The sequence below is a fragment of the Saccopteryx bilineata genome, chromosome 4, assembly GCF_036850765.1.
Source record: "Saccopteryx bilineata isolate mSacBil1 chromosome 4, mSacBil1_pri_phased_curated, whole genome shotgun sequence".
NCBI lineage: Eukaryota > Metazoa > Chordata > Mammalia > Chiroptera > Emballonuridae > Saccopteryx > Saccopteryx bilineata.
Genome location: NC_089493.1, coordinates 189,689,320 through 189,716,577, shown reverse-complemented (window position 1 = coordinate 189,716,577; position 27,258 = coordinate 189,689,320). Strand labels below are relative to the sequence as shown.

The 27,258-nt window shown below is 49.0% G+C and overlaps 1 protein-coding gene across 2 annotated transcripts in view; it reads left to right on the top strand.

Annotated features, from left to right (window-relative positions):
- SLIT3 (slit guidance ligand 3) overlaps positions 1 to 27,258 on the top strand; it is a 606,305-nt gene that overhangs the window by 546,372 nt on the left and 32,675 nt on the right. For both annotated transcript variants that reach the window (XM_066273226.1, XM_066273228.1), the window contains exons 24-27: positions 525 to 596; positions 2,099 to 2,262; positions 4,177 to 4,301; positions 10,600 to 10,697. In XM_066273226.1, coding sequence (XP_066129323.1) covers positions 525 to 596; positions 2,099 to 2,262; positions 4,177 to 4,301; positions 10,600 to 10,697 — 459 coding nt within the window. The remainder of the gene's footprint in view (positions 1 to 524; positions 597 to 2,098; positions 2,263 to 4,176; positions 4,302 to 10,599; positions 10,698 to 27,258) is intronic.

The following is a 27,258-nucleotide window of genomic DNA, read 5'->3' as shown; positions in this document are numbered from 1 at the left end:
CTGTGGCGAGTCTCTGTACTTTCCTCCCCGTTCTACAGTAGGACACGGAGGCACAGAGAGGGTAGTAACTTTGCCCCCCCCCCCCCCCGTCACACAGCTGGTTGGTGGCAGAATCAGCGTTTGAATGGGGTCAGCCTGGCTCCAGAACTTAGTGTCTCAACCGCAGTTTTTCGCACTGTCTCCAAAACCCCAGCGCCTCCCTCGGGTGAAGATCTCTCCATTTTCTGGGTGCAAAAATGGGGGGCCAAAAAGTCAAGTCGCTGAGCCTGTGTTCCATGAGTAGTAGGACCAGTTCCATCCCAGGCTCTTCGTTGCCGAAGTGCACCCTGTTTTTTCCCCAAACCCTCTCCCCCCCCGCCCCCCGACATCCCTGCTGGAGACACACACGGTACCCGCTGCTGCTGGCGGTGGGGCTTGGGTGGAACTGAAGGGTGACCGGGCCGGCCTGGGACACCGAGGGTCTGCCCTGAGTTCAGATGTGTCTGGGTGTTAAACCCCCCTGCCTGCGTGTGCTTCTGCCTCAGGACCCTCCATGGCAACGACATTTCCAGCGTCCCCGAGGGCTCCTTCAACGACCTGACGTCCCTTTCCCATCTGTAAGTAGCCGTGTTTCTCTCCCCAGTGTGCACGCACCCCAAACGGAACGTCGTTATGGTGCCGCGGCAAACGGCGGCCCCGTGCGCGTGTCGGTATGCAGGGGGCACGGATTACCTGCAGTGGCGCGCCCGCATTGTACACGCTGTGGGGGCTCTGCTTCAGCTGCCTGCAGAGGCGTCGTCCGTGGTGTGATCAATGTCAACACGGACTGAGTAAGAACATACAAGTGTCACTATGCGCTCAGCACTTCCGGGGAGCTATCTCGTGTATTTCTTACTGCAATGAGCGTTTGCACCCCCTTCCTATACACGATGGAAATGAAACAGGCTAAAGAATTCATCCGAGGACGGGACAGCTGGCGGTGGCCAAGCTCTGGTCCAGCTCCGGTTTGCCTTGACTCCAAAGCCTGCACTCCGTACCACTCTGTCTCGGGTCCCGTCCCCTCACGCAACAGGGGACACGGAGGCCCTAACTATTGCTTAGAACCCACCTCTGCCCGTGAAAATGTTTGAGTCTACAGCCTCCTCCGTGTCATTTCGTTATCTGCATACTGCACACATAAACTGACATGTTATACACGCATATGATGGAATATTCAAAATAGAAATGTTAAAGAATATGCTTTAAAAGAAAAAAAGAGCAGAGCTCTAGTGTTTTCTTCCTGGAGATGTCGGCTCACCTCCACGCCGAGTGGTGTGAGGAGGAAGCACTTCCCCTCCACTCCTCAGTCCCGGCTGGCCCGGGGATTAACCCGGCACGAGACAGATGCATTTAATATTTTTATGTGTACATGGGAGTCTTCAAAGAAAAAAGGGAATGCTAACTTGAGGGGCTAAGACAAGACAGAGGGGCTTGGGGTAGGGGCCATAAGCTGTGGGACGGTGACTACAAGGAATTGGGGAAGCTTAATGCAAGACTGGGTTATTTTAGTAAGGCTGCTTGTACAGAGATTCCCAGTCTCTGGCGACCAGGTGCAGGGAGGACACCTTTCTCAGGAAATGTGACCTGCTTTTAGGTAGAAAGGGAGGTGTCAGGGAGCCCTCCCTGCACCTGCTGTTTCTCAAGCACCCTCAGCTCGAAACAATCAGTCTCACAAAGTGGCACATTGGAGGCTGGTGTGTTCTGAGCCCCATCAGCGCAGCCTGCCAGGTATCAAAACCTTCCCTGTGAAGTACTTCCTCCAGGGGACCCTTCAGTGGGGCCAGAGAGCCAGACAATGAGATGAGAGGCCCGGGAAGCTTCCCGGAGGCTCCAGGGTTGAGGTGGAGTTAAGGATTGTCTTGGGGGGGCGGGGAGGAGCCTCAGAAATGGAAGGGGCTCAGGGGGTGGGGGGATTGGAACATCTCCAGGGATTGGAGGTGCAGTGTGGAGTCCACTGGTCCTCCAAACACCCCTAGTCTAGCCAAAGTCTGAAAATTCTGTTTTTTCCAGAGGGGTAATGTTCGGGAGCCTGTGGGCCAAGCTGGGTGGGGGGACCCTGACTTCCTGCTCTGCCTCCTAGGGCACTGGGCACCAATCCCCTGCACTGTGACTGCAGTCTGCGCTGGCTGTCGGAGTGGGTGAAGGCAGGGTACAAGGAGCCCGGCATCGCCCGCTGCAGCAGCCCCGAGCCCATGGCTGACCGACTCCTTCTCACCACGCCCACCCACAGATTCCAGTGCAAAGGTGGGTGCCGACGCCTCCCCTCCCCTTGTCCCTCCCCCTGTCCCTCCCCCTTGGGGTCTGCCCTGCTCCCCCCACCCCCCGCAGTCCCATCTCCTCCACCTCGGCAGATGGGACTCCTACAACCACTGCCCCGTCTGTTCCGTCTGTTCCGTGAGTCGCACAGAGAGGCTCAGGTGCTGAAATGGGTGTGGACCGGCATCGAGGCATCCATTCGCCACTCTCTCCCCGGGTCCCTCTGCCCACGCCTCCGCCCTGACCTCTTCCTCTGTCTACTTTTGCACAGCTGAGACATTCTTTAACCTGCATTTTTTTTTAACCCAGCATTCTTAAAGCACAGGCATTTTTCCCAGGCAGCTTTTGACCCATGTGACTTTGATGGACTGCGTCATTACGGTAACAAACGACCACGGGTGCTTATCAGGCGGCAGGCGTGGCGTGAAGCGTTTTTTTCACGTGTTGCCTCATTTTGTTTCCACTTTCCGTGTATTAATTATCTACTTTCCCAGCACCTCCGTGGGGCACACACTAGAATCCCCCTCATTTAAAAAAAAAAAAAAAGCAAAAACAAACGAGGCTGGCCGAGGTTAAACGGCGTCTCAAGGCCACGGTTCGGAGGATTCCGGGTCTTTGTGATTCCAGAGCGCACGGCCTTGAGCGCCAAGCGGTAATACTGCACATCTTCCCGGCCCACTTCTTTTTGAACCTGTAGAGGGTTTTCAGTTTTTCCCCTTCCTCTTGATGCATCGAAGTCTTTCTCTGTTTCAAATCACGTCCTTGGATAAGATTCAGGAAACAGGAACGATGGAGCCAGGGTACACGCTGTTGTTTCTGGTCTTCCCACACACTGCCAAACCGATTTCCCCAAAGGAGTGTGAGCAGCGGTACCACCTGGGAAATGCTTTTTTTTTTTTTTCAAAAATTCGCTTTTCATATGTACAGCACACTTGCTCATTAATGTCCTTTGCTGAGCTCTGAGAGCCTTCATGTTTTCTGTTTGTTTGTTTGTTTGTTTGTTTTAACCAATATACTTTAATAGCCCCTAAAACATCACGGTGTCCTTGGGACACACCATCCCCCCGGGACAGCTAGTCTCCCCTGCCTCGTGGGAAGCCTGTGCTCAGCCCCTGGTTCTGGCTCTCCATCACGCCGTTCTGTGCAGCCAGCCCAGAAATGGCCCCGCTCACGCTCGCTCACCCTTAACCCAGTCTCCAAGTTGATGACTGTTATCTCGGGTTCATTTAAAGCCCTCGCATTAAGCAGGGCCTGTTTATCCGGGGCGTATTGTCAGAGCTGGCTACAGCCATGCTCTGTGCGGGGACCGTGACATCCCTCCCTGCAGCCCAGCTAGCACACAGGGGAGACTGTCGTGACACGGAATGTACCCGAGCACAGTCCGCCATCATCGTCAGCTCCATGGCTGTGTCCTCTGGGCCTGTTTCTCACTTCCTCCCACCAATGAGAGGGTCCTCCGAGCCGGACTTCTTTGGCCCGGACACTGCGTCCTCCTTAGCCTGTTACAGGCAGTCCCCTGGGGAGGGGTGTTTGGGGCAGAGGAACGGGAGGTCCCCGAACAACAACAACAAAAAGGGCATGAGGGGTTTCTAATTACGGTGCATTGTTTGCAGATTAGCGCCAAAATCGGATCAGGCTAATTACAGTAATTGATTTGACCGCAGAAGTGCCTCTGAATGATGTCCTGCTGTGATTTTTCCCCCTCCCCAGACAATGGCTGAATTAATGGGACTCTAGCTGGACTGGATGTACTGGCGGCGGAGGGCCAGCTGCCCTCTGTGCGTGGACATGGGGAGGGTCCGGCAGCTGGCTGAGGAAGGGGCCAGAGCAGAGAGGGCGGGAGGTGTGGCAGCGAGCTGGTTTGGGGACCTGCCACCAACACTCTGTGGTCTTGCCGTCCAGGGCCAGTGGACATCAACATTGTGGCCAAGTGCAATGCCTGCCTGTCCAGCCCGTGCAAGAACAACGGGACGTGCAGCCAGGACCCTGTGGAGCTCTACCGCTGCGCCTGCCCCTACGGCTACAAGGTGAGACGGGACGTCCCTCTGCACCGTTTGCGCCCCGAGGGCCGCCTGGCTGTCTCCACGTCACAGGTGACCCCAGCATGGCATTTGCCGGTAACGCTCCTGTTCTACTGGTGGGGCTGCCTAGTTTCATCGTGCTCATGCCAATCACCGAGGACCCCACTGAGTCTCGACAGTGACACTCTGAGATAAAGAGGAAGTGTAACAGTTCCTTTGTTAAACGTGGGCGAGTTAAGTCTCAGAGAGACTTCTAAGTAGGGGCATCTGTTAAACTCACTCTCCTGGCTTCCTTTCCAAGGGGGTCTCCAGACAACCCCCACACCCACCTCTGCCCTCAGGGCCCCCAGCCCTGTGGGCTCCAGCCCTAGGAGGTTATAAGGATGGGGGGTTATAAGTCCTAGGGACCACCACGCCCACCACACTGCTGACAGGCTCGGGTCAGCCACGCTCACCCCACTGCTGACAGGCTCGGGTCAGCCACGCCCACCACACTGCTGACAGGCTCGGGTCAGCCACGCCCACCACACTGCTGACAGGCTCAGGTCAGCCACACCCACCACACTGCTGACAGGCTCGGGTCAGCCAGCAAGGGGGTGGAGAGCCTGGCTCTCCCTTCTGCCCTCCCAGAAATGCAGTTGAATTCTCACCCAGCTCCACAGCGCCCCCTACAGACTATGGACTGTGTCCCAACCTGTCTGCTGGGCTTTTTTATTTTATTTTATTGATTGATTTTTCAGAGAGACGAGAGAGGAGAGGGAGCGAGAAGTATCACTCATAGTTGCTTCACTTTAGTGTTCATTGATTGCTTGTCATATGTGCCTTGATCAGGCAAGCCCAGGGCTTTGAACCAGTGACCTCAGCATTCCACTTCGACGCTCTATTCCCTGCGCCACCAGAGGTCAGGCTGTCTGCTTGGCATTTTACTCACCTTTTCTTTTTCAACACTCCCAGCAAACTGGAGAGGAAGGACTCATTAATTCCCACTTTACAGAGGTGGAGACAGGGCCTCAGACCGTTGAAAGGGCTTGACTCCTTGTTCCAAAGCTTGTAAGCAGTAGGGTTAGGATGGAACCCCAGACTAGAGGATTCCAGAGCCCTGCCTTTTCCCCTGGAAGTTTCCCGGTTAGCTGAGCCCCCCTCAGGCCACCTCACGGGGTCGGCAAAGCTGTGACTGCACCCTCTCCCCCAGGACCCTCTCCGACTCCAGCCTTACCAGGGCACCCGTTCAAATGTACTGGACAAGCCAAGAGTTTCGGGACAGCCCTGGGGCCCGTCCGACGCCCACACCTGGTACAGGCTGAGCGGGAGCCAGCATTCCCGGCCTCTCCGGGGGATTTGTGAGTGTAGAGACAGGCTTGAGGGGCAGACTCACTCTGGGGACCGGGGCTCCCTAGTGGTTTTCCCAGCGCCAGCTGGGGCTCCAGCACACAGTGTCAGAGTGCCACCTATGGGCCTCAGACAGCAGAGCTAAGGGTTCCCTTGGAATCCAGCCAGCCAGGCCTCCCCAGACAGCTGCCCCCAGGGCCTCAAACTCACTGGAGACCCTACACACACATGCACGCACGCACATACAGCACACACATGCAGGCAGCTGTTGTAGGCGAAGAACAGAAGTGAAGCAGCCTTGCTCAGGAGGCCTGCATCCTCAAGCCCCCTGTATTAGTTCAGTGGAGAAAACTAAGGCTGTGGAATTGCACCGAGGCCGGGAGGTTCCAGCCCTGCCCTTCACTCCTTGTGTGGCGATGGCCAGGGGCTCCGCCTCAGCCTTCCCATCTGTGCACTAGGACCTGCCCACAGCCTTGCCGTGAGGCCACAGCGCAGTGCACCTAGCACCGCACCCGGCACCCGGGAAGCACCCGAAGAGCCGGCACCCTGCAGCCTTTGACCTTCACCCTTGCATGCTGGTCCCCAATGCCAGTGCCAGTGCCAGGCTGTGGCTTTCACCAGGGGAACTCCGTCTGAGACACTGTGAACTGTCAAAGACCATCGACTGTGCTTCTAGACCTGTGGTGTCTGCATCTGTGACATCCCCAGCTCCATACGTGTACAGCTGTCTTTTCAAGCATTGACCACGGGCCGGGCGCTCACCCGGACCTCGCGCACGGATTCCCTCCTCTGAGTCCTCTAATCGCCTGGTGGGGTGGGTGGTACCGTTTGACAAGTAAGGCCAACCACCTCCCACCCTGCGTCTCGCTTCCTGCTCTTTAAAGCGGGCCTGGGTCTGAAAGCGGTGGGTCTGGGTGTGAAACCCGGGTTTCCTCCTCTAAGCTCGGAGACACCAGGAAAGAGGGCTGGCCGCCAGGGTCCGAGCACGGCGAGCATGTGCAGGGCTGCCAGCGGGCCATGCCACTTGCGTGCGCTTTGCTCAGAGGATTCTGAGTATGTTGGAGATGGCAGATGAATTTGAACCGAGACTTTGACCTCTAGGAAGCTGTTGGGCCCACCCCGGTCTGGGTACATACATGATGATGATGATGGTGATGATGACTACAACAGTGATACTAGCAGCTCGCTTTTTTTTAAAGTGTCTACTGTGTGCAAAGGCGTACTAAACAAGGTGCGTGCATTATTAGGTGGCATACTCCTCATCCGAGCCCTCGGAGGTTCCTCCTAAATTGACCCCCATTTTACAACGGAGACACTTGGGGACAGCAGGCGAAGGCGTGGGGATTCAGAGCTCAGAGCTGACTGGCCCCGGAAACCACGCTCTCCACACCAACGGCAAGCCCTGTGATGGCAAGGGCTGAGGGCGAGGGTCACCGACCCTGTAGGACCTGTCTGAATTCCAGGACAGGGAAGAACAGGGTGTGAGTCGGAAAGAAGACCAGGCAGGACTCCCTGGAGCCGGTTCCCACCTGACGACACCACCTCGGGCAGCGCCTGCTGTCCCCTCGCCTGCCTGGGGCTCCACACCTGTAAAATGCAGCAGGTGGAACCTCGGATGGTGGGTTGCATCCCAGCCCCACCCCCTGTCCTGTGGCCCCGCCTTCCTTGGTTTGCGGTTGGAGCCCACCCAAGCAGAGCACCCACGGAGGCAGTTCTGGGTGAGACAGCCACCACTAGGCAACCACAGAGCAGAGCTCAAAGTTCAGGCACGTCTCTGGCTATTTCCAGGTAGCTTAGTTTTTCCACTGACTGGATGTCCACCCAGCTGGGTGTCCTTGGGAAGCCACAATGCTACCAACAACAACAACAACAAAAAAGGCAAACAGCCACTGCTTCCTGTTCACCAGCAGCTCCTGTAAACCGACCACAAGGCCAGGTCTTCTTGAAGCAGGTTAGGCACCTTACCTTCCGTCATGCCCGCAGTCACCCCCTGAAATAAGTTGTATGATCCTCTTTTGATAGATGAGGAACCCGAGTTTCAGAAATATCAAATAACGCACCCAGGCTCCCACACCTGGGGAGCAGGACGCTAACCCCAGGACCCGGTTCCTTGCGGCAGGGAGGCCGATACTCAGTCCCTCCGCTGTAACCAGTCCCTCCGCCGCACTCTCCCCGGCTGTCATTGGGAAGAATCTTACGCACCCGCAGAGCTCTGGCGAGGATTAAGCGTGGCCGCCAATGGCGGTGCCCACCCCCCGTGCCCGGATGCAGCCGCTACTTCACGACGGGTGTTGTTTTACCGCTCTTCTACCGTGTGGGGAAATAAAAGACGTCTCTTGGCTGGTTCTTTTTCAGCCAATTAGCTTCGTGCACATATGTTCAATGTCTCCAAACAGTGCTTCTCACACTTCAGTGTGCACGGGAGTCACCTGGAGAGCTTACAAAAACGCAGATTCTGGAATCATTAGACCTGAGATGGGGCCCAAGAGCGTGCGATTTTAACAAGCCCCCGGGGGGACGCCAGCGCCGCTAGTCCAAGGACCACACTTTGAGCAGCGAGGTCTCAGAGCAGCCTTCCTGGCCACATCTCAGAAAGAGGTTTCCGGCCAGGGTAGCTGTGCCTGAAACCCTAGAGGAAGGCTTGAAGCCCAGCCATGTGCCCCACACACACACTGGGGGCGGGGGCGAGTGGGGGGAGGAAGGAAGGAAGAGGACAAAGGAGCCTCGCAAATCTGGTGGATTTGAGCAAAGTGAGACTGAAAGAAAGTGGAATCGCGCTAATTAGCCAAGCTCTGACAATGGCGATTATTTCTCAAGGACGTGTTAAGACGGGAATCCCCGCCTCCAGGCTGAATTACCATTTGCCAAGTGCGAGGCTCTGCCCCTGGATTGCTCGGAGTTAGGGGCTGCCGGAGGCCCCACCCCCACCCCAGGGGAGGCTTCCACCTGGACTTCCTGGCATTTGCGAGTTCCCAGAGCAGGGAGGATGGCCCAGGCAGGGGCTAGGGAGTCCCCCTACCTTGACCTGTTCAAGGTTCTTGCCCTTCATGGCCCATTCGTTCAAAACACACACACAGGTTTCTGAACTCATCAGCACCAACCCAAGACATGAGAAGCCTTTGAATCGCCCACCTTCAGCCCCGCCTTCGACCCCCTCCGCCTCTACCCCTTGCCAGGTGTCTTACATATATGTGATTTCTCATCATCTGTTAACTCCACAGGGTAGGTAGTTATCCCCACTCTATAGAATACAATAGATGATGGAAACGAGGCTCACGCAGCCGCACTAGACTGGGCCCCCAGGCCGCCTAGCTGCAGGGCCCTGGTCTGAGGTGGGGAGAGGGAGGGAGTGGCCCAGCACAGGGGACCCCGCACCCGCTTCGGCTTCCGACTGGGTGTCTGGGCTCCACTGCTACCTGGGCCAATGACTGCAGCCTCGGACATAGTATCCCATTTTCCAAATTGGCCTTTCCTGTCTGTAAAAATGGGGGTCGTGACAGTCGTAAGGCTGTTGTGAACATCACCTGCGACCGTGAGTAGAAAACACGCAGAAGCCTGGGATGGAGAATGTGCTCCATACACCTGAGTGGCGATGAGGACTGCCGTTCCCACCCCGCGGACTCCCGAAGGCACGCCCACGCTGCTCGCCCACGCTGCTCGGGTTCAGGACAAACTCCTCCCCACCCCGCAGTCTCCTCTCTCCCAGAAAGCCCTGGCTGGCCCTTTAAATGTGCGGTGCAGGAAGGGAAGCAGTCTTAGCGGCTGGAGATGTGGCCTGAGGCCTGGGCTGCTGCCACAGCAGGAGGCGGCCAGTCCATAGCACGAGCCTGCGCCCACTTGGCAGCGCCAGCCCAGCCAGGAAGCCCGGTCCACTCTGGCATAGGCACTGGCGGCAGCAGAAAGGGGACAGGATTTTCTCAGGCAGATGGTGAGCAGGTGGTGAGATGGGGGGTTCCCAGGGGGCTCCCGCGATCACCCCTGAGGGCCTGGTGCCCACAGCCCAGAAATCAGCACAGCAGGCACCTCCCCAGGCCTCACAGGTCCTCCGAGGGACTGTTTGCCGAGACAGGGGTGTGGCACTGGTCCTTGGGTCCCAGGGGCCAAGCTTCGGGCCGCTCCCTGGGCTGCAGGGTCAGTCTCCGCAGGTCTGCTCAGCCCTCGCCCCCTCTCCTCGCTGCCTGCGTCCCCACTGTTCCTTCTGCCCGGCCTGCTCCTCCCCGCCGCTGCATGGCTGGCTCCTTCTCAGTTCAGACGTCCCCTCCGGGGGAGCCTGCTCCAGAGGACCCCCACCCCACCCCAAATCTCCATCACAGGAGTTCTCAAGCTAGCCTCACATTGAAACCACCTGGAGCACTTTAGCATAAATACCGACACCTGGGCCTAGGTCGGCCACTCAGCATGAATGTCCGGGGGTTGCCACGTAATAGGGGCAAGGTCCGTTGGCCACACCCTACTTGTGGGTTATATTTAAGCCTCACTGAGGCTAATAATATCATCTACTAGCACATAGAGAATGCCCACTATGTGCTAGACATGTTACATAATGTTAAGCGCTTCCTTATAAGAAAGGTCTCGTTTAGTTCTCATAACAAGTCTACGAGCTAGGCTCCCAGAGACGAAAGGGCTCATACAAGGTCAAGGTCAGCCGACCAGGAAGAGGTGAAGCTGGAATGAAAGCCAGGTTGTCCCGCATCCAGGGCCCCTGCTCTCGCCCCGTGGTTTAGAATAGAGAGAACGGTGTGAGTTCTGGGAGCCCAGACTCCCGAGCCTCCACGTTCCTCCCCTTCTCGCTGTGGAGTACCCAGAAGCAAGGGCTCCCTGTGGCTTTCTCCGCGTCACACTGCAGGCTCGTCCCAGGGCCCCCTGACATCTCCCAGCCTCATCCCAGAGGATGCTGGGAGCTCCTAGGGGTCCCCTGGGTCATGGCAGCCACGGAAAGCCTCCCTCACTGCGTGCTTCTTCCTCTTCTGCTCAGGGCAAAGACTGCACCATGCCCATCAACACCTGCATCCAGAACCCCTGTCAGCATGGAGGCACCTGCCACCTGAGCGACAGCCACAAAGATGAGTTCAGGTAAGAGCTCCCCTGCGGCGCCCCCTCCCCCAGGGCTTCCCAGGCACAGCACAGCGGCTCCCTGAGGGCCACGGTGCCCGGTGCCCGCGCTGGGCCGAGCCCTTTGTGTGGGTGAGCCCCGGGCTCTTCTGTGTGACCCCCCGCACAGAGCAGGACACTGAGGCGTCAGAGGGCTGGATCCTTCGCCCATGATTGCACAGTTAGTAGCATTGGCACAGGGATTCGGAGTCAGGCAGTCTGTCTGTACAGCTGGGAAGACTCTAGGGGTTGTTGCAGTTGCTGACCAAAGTCAGAGAAGGGTGGGGCGGTGACTCAGTGACCCTCCAGCTGGCAACGCCAGCACTTTTTTCTCTGGGTTGTATAGAAAATAAAATTAACGGTAGGTGACATGGATTAATGCTCATATGTGCCAGACGCTAGCTAGTCATGTGATCACATTTACATGCTCCAGTGACCCAGTCTGGTACTGATGGGTACTGTCCCCGCTTACCAGTTGAGGAAACTGAGGCACTGAGATTGATTTGCTCTAGAACACATATCCTGACAGTCATTCCTGAGTCTTCCAGCCCCACCTCTTTTGTCCCATTATTAAGAGCTCAGGAAGAAAAGGGAGAAGTGAATGGAATAAGATGTGGTGTATATGTACATATATGTGTGTGTGTGTGTGTGTATAAAAGATGTGTGTATATATACATATATATGTATATACATACAATGGAATATTAGCAATAAAAAAGAACAAAACCCTACAATTTGTGACAACATGGATTATGCTGAGTGAAATAAGTCTGACAGAAAAAGACAAATATCATATGATTTCACTTATATGTGGGATTTTTAAAAATCAAAAATGAACAAACAAGGGGGAAGGGCGCTATGGGGAGGGGAACAGGGGGAGGGGAGATGCATTCGGGGTTTGCAACACAAGAATCTATGCAAACACAATAAATTAAAATCAATAAAAAAGTGAACAAACAAAACAAAAACAGACTCACAGAAACAAAGAGCAGCCTGGTGGTGGCGGGGGGTGGGGTGGGGTGGTGACAGAGGTGAGGGGGACATGGTCAGTAATATTCCGCTCACCTTGCATGGTGACAGAGGGTACTAGACTTAGTGTGCTGATCATATCATAAGACACAGGAATGTCGAATCACTATGTTATAGGCCTGAAACGAATAAAATGCTGAATGCCAACTGCAGTTTAATTAAAAAAAAAAAAAAGGAGGAAAGAAAGAAAAAAAGGGGTAGAAGCCCCTTAAGTTTTCCTCATCCCTGTCCAGGAGTGGGCCTTCCAGAGGCCTGGCAAGCTGGCCCTTCCTGCTTCCTGCCCTCCCAGCTGCGCTCAGATGCCCAGTGTCCCAGCCAGGGCCCTGGCGGAAGCAGGCTGGTGGGAACCGGCTCGTTGGCCCCCACACACACCCCGTGAGCCGGTGGGGCAGGCGGTAAAGGAGGGCATGCGATGCCAAGCTGTGTGCACAGGTCCTGGAGCTCAGGTTGCAAACAGTAATTTTCAAAGGCACGTGGCCCCGGGGCTGCCCTGTGGTCTGTGAAAGCGATCAGGCTCTGGGCTCTGGGCCCGCCTCCCCAGGGCGCCCAGCCCACCCACCGGCCCAGCCAGCCCCATCACTCAGGACTCGTGAAAAGTGAGACTCAAGGCAGAGTTTGTTTCCCTGCCTGGAGTGGGCCAAACCACCCGCCCCGCTCGCTGAGAGCAGGGTCAGGAGGAGCCACACGAAGTCTCCTGGTGGCCGCGGGGCCCCAGCCAGGAAACACCCTCCTGGGTGAAAGCCTGGCTCCGCCCACCCTGCGGAGGGGCGGGCATCAGCCACCCTGTTCCTCCATCTCAGCTGGAGGCGCGCTGAGCACGAGACTCCCGTTTCCACCCTCAGTTGTTGAGGAAATTCAGATGAACGGGAAATGTTTTCAGAACTTCCATTTTGAAGGGACTAGGGCCCAGACCTACAGGGCTGGGGAAATCATGCGGAGGGGGTGGCCCTGCTGGGTGGACTCCCGAGAGGCAGGAGAGCTCTCCCTCACCGGGTCGGGTCCACATGGAGAGGGTGGCATAGGGAGGGACACCTGTCAGGGAAGCTTTGCTCCCTCCTTCCCTCCTGCGTCAGTCTCCCGGGGCTGCACCAACAAATCCTACAGCCCGGCAGCTGGGAGCCGTGGCAATGCGTCCTCACAGCTGTGGAAGCCAGGAGTCCAAAGCCAAGGTGTCCGCAGGCCCTGCTCCCTGTGAGATCTTTAAAGGAGGATTCCTCTTCCGGGTCACAGTGGCTGCTGGAAGTCTGACAGTCCTAGGCTGGTGGCCACATCACCCCAGTCTCTGCCTTTGCATGGCCTGCCTGTCTCTCAAGTGGCCGTCTTCTTAAAGGGGCAGCCGTCATGTTAAAGGGGCCCATGTTACTCCAGGATGGCCACCTCTTAAATTAACAAATTACATCTGCAGTGACCCTATTTCCAAATAAGAAGGTCGCATTCTGAGGGACCTGGAGACTTGGAGTTGAGACGTCAACATTATCTTTTTGAGGGGATACAATCAACCCATACACCCCTTTACAAGTCAGAATTCCAGAAGCACCATGTACCTCTTCATGGTGGTGCCTCTTCACACTTGACACATTGTCCGCTCACAAGAAGGACAAAGGCCAGAGCTGGCTGGACAGGAGACCGTGACCAGGGGGACGTGGCCTGCCCTGCGTCCTCACAGCTGACCTTGACAACCCCCTCCGCCAAGGTTCCAGCGAGGGCAGGGGACACTTTGGCCTCCTCTGCACCCTCTGTCCCCTCCATGAGCAGCCACCATATTCCACTGACATGCAATCCTAGGGCTCTGGGGACAGCCAGAGTAAGGCATTTCAGGAAAATAGGCAGCACTGTGGTTTCAGACCTTTGAAAACCTACCCTCCCGTCTGACTTTGAAGGAATAGCCTTTGTCATGAATGTGCAGGGTCCCTAATGGAAAAAAAAATTTTTTACCTGAGAGCTCAGGCCCTAGGACCCCCTGGCCTTTTTTAGGAAATATGGCATGGTTTTCAGATTGTAGAGAAAAAAAGGTTAAGCCCTGGCCAGTTGGCTCAGAGGTAGAGCGTTGGCCTGGCATGTAGAAGTCCCAGGTTCGATTCCCAGTCAGGGCACACAGGAGAAGGGCCTATCTGCTTCTTTACCCTTCCCCCTCTCCTTTCTCTCTATCTCTCTCTTCCCCTCCTGCAGCCAAGGCTCCATGGGAGCAAAGTTGGCCCAGGCGCTGAGGATGGCTCCATGGCCTCTGCCTCAAGTGCTAGAAAGGCTCCAAAAACACCCAGAGGGGCCAAGCATCGCCCCCTGCTGGGCATACTGGGTGGATCCCAGTCGGGGCACATGTGGGAGTCTGTCTGCCCCCCGCTTCTCACTTCGGAAAAGTACAAAAGAAAGAAAAGTTTAAGTAGGATTCTAGAACTAAACTTTCTATTAGTTTAGTGTGTGTGTGAGAGACAGACAGAGAGACAGAGATGACAGATAGGAACAGACAGACAGGAAGAGAGAGAGATGAGAAGCATCAATTCTTCGTTGCAGTACCTTAGTTGTTCATTGACCACTTTCTCGTATGTGCCTTGACCGGGGTGGCAGGGTTGGGGGGCTACAGCAGACCGAGTGACCCCTTGCTCAAGCCAGCAACCTTGGGCTCAAGCTGGAGTCTTGCTTAAACCAGATGAGCCTGCGCTCAAGCTGGCGACCTTGGGGCTTGAACCTGGGTCCTCTGCTCTATCCACTGTGCCACTGCCTGGTCAGGCTAGTTTACTTTTTTAGCTAAACCCAAATCGGAACAGTCGCTGAAACAGAAAGCTAGACTTCCTGGGCTGAAGGGCGCACGGGTCTATAACACGGTCAGTACCGACCCAGGCCGGCCCGGAAAGAGCAGGACTTGCTGGGTGCTCACCCGCCCACTCGGCTCCCACCTGCACCCCCCCCCCAACGCCCCCTCACCCCCCTCCTCTTCCCAGCCTCCATCAGTCCTGACTTATGCTGCGCACCTACTCCTGGGGATGTAACCAAGGCTGGGCGGAGGACAGAGGGTTGAGGTTGTAATCCAAGAGGTTGAACACTTCGGAGACACGTTAAGGAAATGCACCGTGCTGATCTGGGTGGGGTGTGTTATTTTGTGTCAGATTCAGGTGTACAGCATAGTGGTCAGGCAGTCATATACTTTACAACAGATCCCCCCCAATATTTCCAGTATCCATCTGGCATCATACGTAGTTATTACAGTATTTTTTACCGTATTTTCTACACTGTACTGCAGGGGTCCCCAAACTACGGCCCGCGGGCCACATGTGGCCCCCTGAGGCCATTTATCCGCCCCCGCTGCACTTCCGGAAGGGGCATCTCTTTCATTGGTGGTCAGTGAGAGGAGCATAGTTCCCATTGAAATACTGGTCAGTTTGTTGATTGAAATTTACTTGTTCTTTTATTTTAAATATTGTATTTGTTCCCGTTTTGTTTTTTTACTTTAAAATAAGATATGTGCAGTGTGCATAGGGATTTGTTCATAGTTTTTTTTTTATAGTCTGGCCCTCCAATGGTCTGAGGGACAGTGAACTGGTCCCCTGTGTAAAAAGTTTGGGGACCCCTGCTGTACTGTACATCCTTGTGATCATGTTGTAACTACCAGTCTGTACTTCTCAATCCCATAACCTTTTTCACCCAGTCCCCCGAACCCCTTACCCTCTGGCCACCGTCATTCTGTTGTCTGCACCTATGAGTCCATTTTAATTTCGTTTATTTATTTTGTTCATTAGACTCCACGTGTAAATGAAATCATATGGCACTTGTGTTTCTCTGACTTATTTCACGTAGCATAATACCCTCTAGGTCCATCCATTCTGTCACAAATGGTAAGATTTCGTTCTTTTGCATGGCTGAGTAATATTCCATTGTATGTCTGTACCACCACTTTTTTATCCACTCATCTATTGACAGGTACGTGGGTTGCTTCACATCTTGGCTACTGTAAATAACACCACAAGAAATATAGGGGTGTGTATTTTCTTTCGAGTTAGCGGTTTGGGTTTCTTCAGATATATTCCCGGAAGTGGACTCACGGGGTCATCAGGCAGTTCCATTTCTTATTTTTTGAAGACCCCCCCCCATACTGTTTTCCACAGTGGCTGCACCAGTCTGCATTCCCACCAGCAGTGCAGGAGGGTTCCCTCTCTCCACATCCTTGCCAGCACTCATTCTATGTTGTTTTGTTGATGAGCGCCATTCTGACAGGTGTCAGGTGATCTCATTGTGGTTTTCATTTACATTTCTCTGATGATTATTGACATTGAGCACCTTTTCACATGTCTGTTGGCCATCTGTATGTCCTCTTTGGAGATGTGTCTATTTAGGTCCTCTGTCAATTTTTTAATTGAATTGTTTGGTGTTAGGTTGTATGAGCTTTTTATAAATTTTGGATATTAACCCTTTATCACAGTGGTCCCCAACCTTTTTGGGGCCACGGACCGGTTTAATGTCAGAAAATATTTTCACAGACCAGCCTTTAGGGTGGGACGGATAAATGTATCACGTGACCGAGACAAGCGTCAAGAGTGAGTCTTAGACGGATGTAACAGAGGGAATCTGGTCATTTTTTAAAAATAAAACATCGTTCAGACTTAAATATAAATAAAAAGGAAATAATGTAAGTTATTTATTCTTTCTCTGTGGACCGGTACCAAATGGCCCACGGACCGATACCGGTCTGCGGCCCAGGGGTTGGGGACCACTGCTTTATCAGGTGTATCATTGGTGAATATTTTCTGCCGGACAGTAGGTTGTATTTTCATTTTTCTGATGTTTTCTCTAGCTGGGCAAAAACTTTTTAGTTTGATGTAGTCCCATTTGTTTGTGTTTTCTTCTGGTTTCCTTGCTGGTGGAGATACAGTAGAGGAAATATTGCCAGGAGCAATGTCTGGGATTTTGCTGCCTATGCTTTCTTCCAGGGGATTTATGGAGTCTTACATTTAAGCCTTTAATCCATTTTGAGTTTATTCTTGTATATGGTGTAAGAAGGTGATCGAGTTTCGGGTTTTTTTTGCAGGTATCTGTCCCGTTTTCCCAACACCCACTTATTGACTGGACTGTCTTTTCCCCGTTGTGTGTTCTTGCCTCCTTTGTCAGATATTAATTGACCACATAGGCATGGGTTTCTTTCTGGGCTACTCTGTTTCATTGATTTATACATGTTTTTATGCCAGTATCATCCTGCTTTGTTTTGTTTTTTTCTGTGAAAGAAACAATTGAAAAGTTGCATTTTATTATCTAAGCGAGAAAATTCTTTCTTCATAAAATACCATTAAGAAAATGAAAACTTGGCCCTGGCCGGTTGGCTCAGCGGTAGAGCGTCGGCCTGGCGTGCCGGGGACCCGGGTTCGATTCCCGGCCAGGGCACATAGGAGAAGCGCCCATTTGCTTCTCCACCCCCCCCTCCTTCCTCTCTCTCTCTTTTCCCCTCCCACAGCCAAGGCTCCATTGGAGCAAAGATGGCCCAGGCACTGGGGATGGCTCCTTGGCCTCTGCCCCAGGTGCTAGAGTGGCTCTGGTCGTGGCAGAGCGACGCCCCGGAGGGGCAGAGCATCGCCCCCTGGTGGGCGTGCCGGGTGGATCCCGGTCGGGCGCATGCGGGAGTCTGTCTGACTGTCTCTCCCGTTTCCAGCTTCAGAAAAATACCAAAAAAAAAAAGAAAATGAAAACTTAAACTACTGACCCTAAGAAAATATTATACTTTATCTCTAAAAATTTATTCCAGTCATATGAATAACTCTTACAATTCAATGGTAAGAAAACAACCTAATTAAAAAAATAGACAAGACTTGAAAAAACAGTTCACAAAAATATATACAAATGGCCAGTAATCACATGAGGAGATTCTTAGCATTTGTTTTTATGAAAATGCTAATTAAAACCATGAGATACACTTATATATCTATTTAAATGCTTAAAGTGAAACATGCTGACAATACCAAGTGTTGAGAAGGATGTCGAGCAACAAGAAACCTCATATGTGCTGGTGGGAGAATTATTTGGCATTGTTTATAAAGTTAAACAGACACCATGCAACTTAGGAATTTCTCTTTAGTAACCCTTGAAAAACGGAAAGATGCTTGTACCAAAACTTGTATATAAGTGTTCATAACAGTTTTATATAATAGGCAAAACCTGAAGACAACCCAAACATTTATGAGCAGGTGATTTAGGTATGTTCCTACAATAGAATCCTACTCAGAAATAGAAAGGAATGAAATACAGGCAACGATGTGGAAGCCTCCCAAAATATTATGCTGAGCAAAAGCCACACACAAAAGAGTACACACTGTCTGATCCTAAAACAGGCAAAGTTCATCTATAGCCATAGAAAGTTCAGTGCTCGTCTGGGGCTGGTAGACGGAGTCACTGCCGTGGGGCATAAAGGAACATTTTGAATGACTGGTCTTTGAATACCTTGATTGAGGGGATGGTGAATGAATGTGGGTATTCGTCAGAACTCATTAAATGGTGCACTTAATGGTAGAATTTTTATTGTATGCCAAGTATAACTCAATAAAATGTGTGTTGTAAGTAACAAGAGCATGCTACACCTTATTCTGCTCCTTTGCCCACCAATGAATCACGGACATTGCTGGGTGTGTGTCGAGAGATGGAGACCTAGCCCGTTTTCTTAATAATTGCCTGATATTTTATGGTGTGGATAAGTTCTTTTAGACAGACATTTAGAATCTTTCCTTTTTTCTCTCTGACGAACATGGCTGCCATGAACACCATGCGGTTCTGATTACAGTGGCCTTGTAATATAGTTTGACATCAGGTAGTGCGATACGTCCTGGTGTGTTCTTCTTTCTCAAGCTTGCTGTGAATGTTCAGGGGTTTTATTGGTTCCATAGAAATTTTTGGATTATTCTAGTTCTGTGAAATATGCCATTGATATTTTGACAGGAATTTTATTAAATCTATAGCTTGTTTTCAGGGGGGAGACATAGACTTGTTGTTCCACTTATGTATGCGTTCACTGATTGATTCTTGTATGTGCCCTGACCGGGGCTCAAGCCTGCAATGTTGGCGTACCAGGATGATGCTCTAACCAACTGAGTACCCAGCCAGGGCATAGTATAGCCATTTTAGTGGGGTTAATTCTTCCTACCTATGAGCATGGTATATGTTTCCATTTATTTGTATCTTCAATTTCTTTCTGCAATGTCTTACAATTTTCTGAGTACAGGATTTTTAGCTCCCTGTTTCAATATATTTTATTTTTTTGATGCAATTGTATTTTTGACATTTTATTTCTTATTTTTAAAATGTATTTAGAAATCAAACTTAATGGGGTGACATTGATCCATAGGATCGCATAGGTTTCTGGTAAACATCTCTATAGCATTTGAACTATTCACTGCATTGTGTGGCCATCACACAAAGTCAAATCATTTTCCATCTCGGCCTAGCGTGCGGAGGACCCGGGTTCGATTCCCGGCCAGGGCACACAGGAGAAGCATCCATTTGCTTCTCCACCCCTCCGCCGCGCTTTCCCTCTCTGTCTCTCTCTTCCCCTCCCGCAGCCAAGGCTCCATTGGAGCAAAGATGGCCCGGGCGCTGGGGATGGCTCTGTAGCCTCTGCCTCAGGCACTAGAGTGGCTCTGGTTGCAACATGGCGACGCCCAGGATGGGCAGAGCATCGCCCCCTGGTGGGCAGGGCGTCGCCCCTGGTGGGCGTGCCGGGTGGATCCCGGTCGGGCGCATGCGGGAGCCTGTCTGACTGTCTCTCCCTGTTTCTAGCTTCAGAAAAATGGAAAAGAAAAAAAAAAAATCATTTTCCATCGCTGCATATTTGGCCCCTTTTTCTCCCCTCCACCCTAACCTCTCCCTCTAGTAACCACTCCCCTTTTATGTATGTCATGAGTCTCAATTTTATGTCCCACCTATAGTTCTTAGCCTTTTTCTGACTTATTTTTTTTTCCTGACTTATTTATTTCACTTACCATAATGTTCTCAAGTTCCATCCATGTTGTTGCAAATAGCACTATGTCATCATTTTTATGGCTGAGTAATAGTTCATTATATATAGATATGTACCACATCTTCTTTATCCAATCCTCTATTGAGGAACACTTTGGTTGTTCCATATCTTGGCCACTGTGAATAATGCTGTGATGAACATGGGAGTGCATGTGTCTTTGTGTACAAATATTTTGGAGTTTTCCAGTAGAGGGATTGCTGGGTCATACGGTAGTTCTATTGTTAGTTTTTTGAGGAACCACCATACTTTCTTCCATAATGGCTGTACTAGTTTACATTTCCATCAGCAGTGAATGAACATTCCTCTTCCTCCACAGCCTCTCCAGCACTTGTTATTACCTGTCTTGTTGATAACAGCTAATCTAACAGGTGTGAGGCAGTGTCTCATTGTAGTTGATTTGCATTTCTCAAATAGCTAGTGAAGATGAGCATCTTTGCATGTATCTATTTGCTGTTTGTATGTCTTCGTGAGAGAAGTGTCTGTTGAGGTCCTCTCCCCGTTTTTAATTGGATTGTTTGCTTGTTTGTTGTTGAGTTTTGTGAGTTCTTTATACATTTTGGGTTTTAACCTCTTGTCGGAGCCGCTCTTTGTGAATATCAATCCCCATTTGTTTGGCTTTCTTTTTGATTTGTTGTTGGTTTCTTTCGCTGTGCAGAAGCTTTTTAGTTTAATATAGTCCCATTCATTTATTTTTGCCTTTACTTCCCTTGCCTTTGGGGTCAAATTTATAAAATGTTCTCTATGGCCAACGTCCATGAGTTTAATGCCTATGTTTTCTTCTGTGAAATTTATTGTTTCAGATCTTATAGTTAGATCTTTGCTCCCTTTTGAATTAAATTTTGTGCAGGGGGACAAACTGTAGTCAAGTTTTATTCTTTTACATGTGGCTTTCCAATTTTCCCAGTACCATTTATTGAAGAGGATTTCTTTCCTCCATTGTGTGTTTTTGACTCTTTTTGTCAAAGATTGTTTGACCATGTATACGTGGTTTTATTTCTGGGCTCTCAGTTCTGTTCCATTGGTCTGCATGTCTGTCAACGCCATGCTGTTTTGATTATTGTGGTGCTGTAGTATAATTTCAAGTCCGGTAGTGTGATACCTCCAGCTTCGTTATTTTTTTGCAGTATTACTTTGGCTATTTGGGGTCTTCTGTGGTTCCATACAAATCTGATGAATTTTTGTTCTATTTCTTTAAAAAATGACATTGGGGTTTTAATGGGGATTGTGTTAAATCTGTATATTGCTTTGGGTAATATGGCCATTTTAACTATGTTGATTGTCCTGACTCTCCAACATGAATATCTTTACATTTCATTGTCTTTTTCTGTTTTTTTAATAATGTTTTATAGCTTTCAGTATATGTTTTTCACATCCCTTGTTAAGTTTATTCCTAAGTATTTTCATTTATTCTGTTGCAATTGTAAAAGGATTTGTCTTTTTTTATTCCAGTACATTTTCTGAGGTTTCATTGTTGGCGTATAAGAAAGCAATAGACATTTGTATATTGATTTTGTATCCTGCAACTTTATTGTCTCTATTAGTTTTTTTAGTGGATTATTTGGGGTTTTCTATATACAGAATCATGTCATCTGCAAAGAGTGATACCTTTACTTCTTCTTTCCCAATATGGATGCCTTTTTATTTCTTTTTCTTGCCTGATTGCTCTGGCTAAGACTTCCAGAACTATGTTGAATAAAAGTGGAAAGAGTGAGCTTCCTGTCTTGTTCCTGATTTAGAGGAAAAGCTTTCAGTTTTTCTCCACTGACTATGATATTGGCTGGGGATTGGTCATAGATGGCCTTTATTCTGTTAAGGTATTTTCCTTCTATACCTATTTTATTGAGTGTTTTAAACGTAAATGGATGGTGTATCTTATCAAATGCCTTTTCTGCAACTATTAATAGGATCATATGATTTTTCTTCTTTGTTTTGTTAATATAGTATATTACATTGATCAATTTGCATATGTTGAACCATCCTTGTGCTCCTGGAATAAATCCCAGTTGATCATGATGTGTAATTTTTTTAATGCATTGTTATATTCAATTTGCTAGGATTTTGTTTAGGATTTTTACTTCTTTATTCATTAAAGATATTGGTCTGTAGCTTTCTTTTTTTGTGTTGTCCTTCCCAGGTTTTAGTATCAAGGTTATGTTGACCTCATAAAATGTGTTAGGAAGTATTACCTCTTCTTTAATTTTTTTGGAAGACTTTGAGAAGCATAGGTACCAAATCTTTAAATGTTTGGTAGAATTCACTAGTGTAGCCACCTGGTCCTGGATTTTTATTTTTTGAAAGGTTTTTGCTAGTTGTTTCTATTTCCTCACTATTTATCAGTCTATTTAGGTTTTCCCTTCCTCATGACTCAGTCTAGGAAGATTGTGTAGTTCTAGGAACTTCTTCTAAATTGTTGAATTTGGTGGCTTATAGTCTTTCATACTATTCTAATAGAATCCTTTGTATATATAATGTTGTCTGTGGTAAGTTTTCCTCTTTCATTTTGGATTTTGTTTATATAAGTCCTTCCTCTTTTTTCATTAGTAAGCCTAGCCAGGGGTTTGGCAATTTTATTGATCTTTTCAAAGAACCAGCTCTTTATTGTATTAATTTTTTTATAGTTTTTTGTTGTCATTGTTGTTTTCTATTTCATTTACTTCTGCTCTAATTTTTATTATTTCCTTTCTTCTGTTGACTTTGGGTTGCGTTTGTTCTTCATTTTCTAATTCTTTAAGATGTTAGGTTGTCTACTTGGAATCTCTCTTGTTTCTTTTTTTTTTTTTTTATTAGAGGGACAGAGAGAGTCAGAGAGAGGGTTAGATAGGGACAGACAGACAAGAACGGAGAGAGATGAGAAGCATCAATCATTAGTTTTTCGTTGCGACACCTTAGTTGTTCATTGATTGTTTTCTCATATGTGCCATGACTGCGGGCCTTCAGCAAACTGAGTAACCCCTTGATCAAGCCAGCGACCTTGGGTCCAAGCTAATGAGCTTTGCTCAAACCAGATGAGCCCGCGCTCAAGCTGGCGACCTCGGGGTCTTGAACCTGGGTCCTCCGCATCCCAGTCCAACGCTCTATCCACTGCACCACCGCCTGATCAGGCTGTGTTGTCATTCTTGTTCGTCCTTATATATCTTTTGATCTCTGCTTTTATTTTTTTTTTACCCAGTCACTTTTTATATGTATGTTGTTTAATTTCCACATTTTTGTGGGTTTCTTTACTTTTTGCAGTTGAATTCTAATCTCAGAGCACTGTGGTCAGAGAATATACTGGGTATAATTTAAATCTTCTTGAATTTGCTGAGGCTAGTTCTGTGACCCAACAAATGGTCTGTCCTTGAGAATGTTCCATGTGAACTAAAGAAGAATGTATAATCTGATGTCCTGGGATAAAGGGTGCTGTAACTGTCAATCATGTCCATTTAGTGTGTCATTTAAGGCCAATATTTATTGATTCTCTGTTTGGATGATCTAGCTAGAGCTGTCAATAGAGTCTTGAGTCCCCAGTGATGATAATGTTTTTGTCTGCTTCTCCTTTTAGTCTATTAGTAGTTATTTTATATATTTTGGTGTTCCCTGACTCAGTGCATATATATTAAGAAATGTTATGTCTTCACCCTGGCCGGTTGGCTCAGCGGTAGAGCGTCGGCCTGGCGTGCGGGGGACCCGGGTTCGATTCCCGGCCAGGGCACATAGGAGAAGCGCCCATTTGCTTCTCCACCCCCCCCTCCTTCCTCTCTGTCTCTCTCTTCCCCTCCCGCAGCCAGGTCTCCATTGGAGCAAAGATGGCCCGGGCGCTGGGGATGGCTCCTTGGCCTCTGCCCCAGGCGCTAGACTGGCTCTGGTTGCAACAGAGCGACGCCCCGGAGGGGCAGAGCATCGCCCCCTGGTGGGCAGAGCGTTGCCCCTGGTGGGCGTGCCGGGTGGATCCCGGTCGGGCGCATGCAGGAGTCTGTCTGACTGTCTCTCCCCGTTTCCAGCTTCAGAAAAATACAAAAAAAAAAAAAAAAGAAATGTTATGTCTTCTTGGTGTAGTGTCCCTCTTATCACTATGAAATGTCCATCTCTGTCTCTTGTTATCTTTCTTATCTTGAAATAGTATTGTCAGATATAAGTATGACCACACCTGCTTTTCTTTGGATATTATTCACTTGAAGAATCATTTTCCAACCTTTCACTTTGAGTCTACTTTTGTCCTTGCAGCTTAGATGTGTCTCCTGGAGGTAGCATAGAGTTCTGGGTTTTGTTTTTTGATCCAATATACTACTCTGTGACTCTTTACTGATGAGTTAAGTCCATTTTCATTTAGGGTTTATATCAATGCATGAGGATTTCCTGTAGCCATTTCATCTTTTGTTTTCTGGCAGCTCTGTGTCTCCTTTGGTTCTTTTCCCTTGTGTTTCTGTCCGTTGTTTTTGTTTGGCGGTATTCCAGAGACTTCTTTACTCTGTTTTCTCTCTTTTTTTAAGCTATGTATTTCAGTTTTGATTTTGTCATGGATGTTGACCATTAGATTATTAAGAAAAAGGTTTTATATATACAATAGTCTTTTATTTTATGAATGCTCCTGCCCTCCACCTTCTTTTGCTGATTCAGACTTTCATCCCCTCCCCCTTTTGTCTTTGTTGCCACGGGTTATTCTTTTTTATATTGTAAGCTTGTTGGAGCTTTTACTTGTGGTTTTGTTCTTTGTATCCGGTAGAATAACTTCCTTGAGTATTTCCCGAAGTGGACGTTTTCTGGTGATAAATTTCCTCAGCTTTTGTCTATCTGGAAAGGTTTTTTTTTTATTTCTCCTTCATATTTTAAATGATAACTTTGATGGATATATCTACTATTCTGGGTTGGTATTTCCTCTTTTTCAGTATGTTGAATGTTTGGGTCCGCTCTCTTCTGGCTTGTAGAGTTTCTACTGAGAAGTTTGATGATAACCTAATGGGCTCTCTTTTGTATGTTATTTTCTTCTTTTCCCTAGCTGCCTTAAGAATTCTCTCTTTGTCATTGATTTTTGTCAGTTTTAATACAATGTGCCATGGAGAAGGTCTCTTTGGGTTGAGGTAACCAGGTGTTCTGTTTGCTTCTTGGGTTCAAGAATCTAATTCTTTCCATTTGCTTGGGAAATTCTCATCAATTATTTGTTGGAATAGGCTCTCCATTCCCTCCGCCCTCTCTTCTCCTGGTATACTCATTATTCTTACATTGCTCTTTCTGATAAGGTCAGACAGTTCTTATAGAGCACCGTCATTTTTTTAATTCTTAAGTCTCTCGCTCTCTTTCCTCTTTGTCATCTCTAGATGCCTGTCTTTCGAGGTCGCTGATGTTTTCCTCTATCTGGCCAGTTCTATTTGCTAAACTTGTTGGTTCATTTTTCAAATTACATATTGAGTTCTTCATCTCCAGAATTTGTTTGTTTCTTTTTTAAAATTTCAATCTCCTTGATGAAGTATTTGTTTTGTTCATTAATTTGTTTTCTGAATGCATCAAATTGCCTATCTGTGTTTTCTCTCATCTCATTATTTTCAGAACTTCAATTTTGAATTCTCTGTCGTTTAACTCCTAAGTTTCCATTGCTTTCTGGAGATCTTCCATTTTCTTTCTGAACTGCGTCTCTTTCTTGGTTAGTCATGGTACTCAGTGGACTTTTTCAGGGTCTAGTAGGCATTTGAGAGTGGCACTTTCTTAGTAACTAGTTTCAAGAGATTTTTCTATTGTCTAGTAGGTGGCGCTGGATTATAGGTTTTAACTCTGAAATTCCCTGGTTGACCCCTGTTGTGACGCTGCAGGCTGGATGATGGGGGTGGAATGGGCTGTGAGGACTTGATCATCTTCTTGTTCTTCCTCGAAACAGTGGCAATCTCTGGCCTCTGTGTGTTTTTCCCTGTATCCTGACAGACCAGGGACCAGACAGAGAGTACCCCTATTCTTCAGGGGAAACAGGGGTTTTGCAGAGTTAGTTCTACATTATACTACCCTGCACAGGGAGGGAGCTGGGAGCTGGGAAGTTGGGGGGCCCATAGCACTTTGTATTTTTCTTTCTCTGTCCCAAGTGTGGGCTGTGGGCAGACTTTGGGAACAGCAGCAGTGTCTCAGGGTTTCATCTTCTGCCCTGTCCCCATACTCAGTTGCTGCTGTGGTTTAGCACTTCTCAAAGTGTCACCCCTTCCATCTCTCCCCTCCGGGCAGAAGAAAACCCACAAACACTGGGTTTCTCCCTTCTCTGGAGCTCTGCCCAAGTGTTGGGTGGCGGGGCTGTGTCCTTATCTTTTTTTGCCCCTCCCCCATCACTGCCTGCCAACCTTTAGCTGTTTCAATGCCCAGATCTTTCTTGCAAGTTTGCAAGACCAGATAGGGCTCCTTCACTGAGTTATTGCTGTTCAAATTGTTGACATTTCAAAGGGACAGACAGATCAAGGGTATCTCTCACTCTGCCATTGCTCTAACATCACCCTTAATGCAATTATAAATGGGATTTTTATTTTTATTTTTTTGTATTTTTTCTGAAGTAAGAAGTAGGGAGACAAAGACCAACTCCCTCATGCGCTTGACCAGGATCCACCCGGCATGCCCACCAGGGGGCGATGCTCTGCCCATCTGGGGCATTGCTCTGTTGCAACCAGAGCCATTCTAGCGCCTGAGGCAGAGGCTATAGAGCCATCCTCAGTGCCCGGGCCAACTTTGCTCCAATGGAGCCTTGGCTGTGGGAGAGGAAGAGAAAGACAGAGAGGAAGGAGAGGGGAAGGGGTGGAGAAGCAGATGGGCACTTCTTCTGTGTGCCTTGGCCAGGAATCGAACCCGGGACATCTACACTCCAGGCCAATGGTCTACCACTGAGCTAACCAGCCAGGGCAGATTATTTTTTAATTTCCCTTTCTGATAGTTCATTATTGGTATATAAAAATGCAACCAATTTCTGGATATTTATTTTGTATCCTGCTACTTTAGTGAATTTATTTATAAGTTCTAGTAGGTTTTTGGTGGAATCTTTAGGATTCTTTATATACAGAATAGTGTCATCTGCAAATAATGACCATTTTACTTCTTTCTATCCAGTTTGGATTCTTTTATTTCCTCTTCTTGTCTGGTTGCTGTGGCCAGGACTTCCAGTACTATGTGAAGTAAGAGTGGTGAAAGTGGACACCCGTGTCTTGTTCCTGATCTTTAGGGAAACACTTAACTTTTTCCCATTGCGTATGATGTTGGCTGTGGGTTTGTCGTGTATGAGTGGCCTTTATTGTATTGAGGTATGTTTCCCTGTATTCCTGCTTTGCTGAGAATTTTTATCAGAAATGGATGCTGGATTTTATCAAATGATTTTCTGGATCTGTTGATATGATCATATGATTTTTATACTTCATTTTGTTTATGTGGTATATCTCATTAATTAATTTGCAGATACTGTACCAATCTTGCATCCTCAGAATAAATCCCACTTGATAATTGGGTATGATCTTTTTAATATATTGCTGAATTTGATTTGTTTATATTCTGTTGAGGATTTTTTTTTTTTGTATCTACGTTCATCTG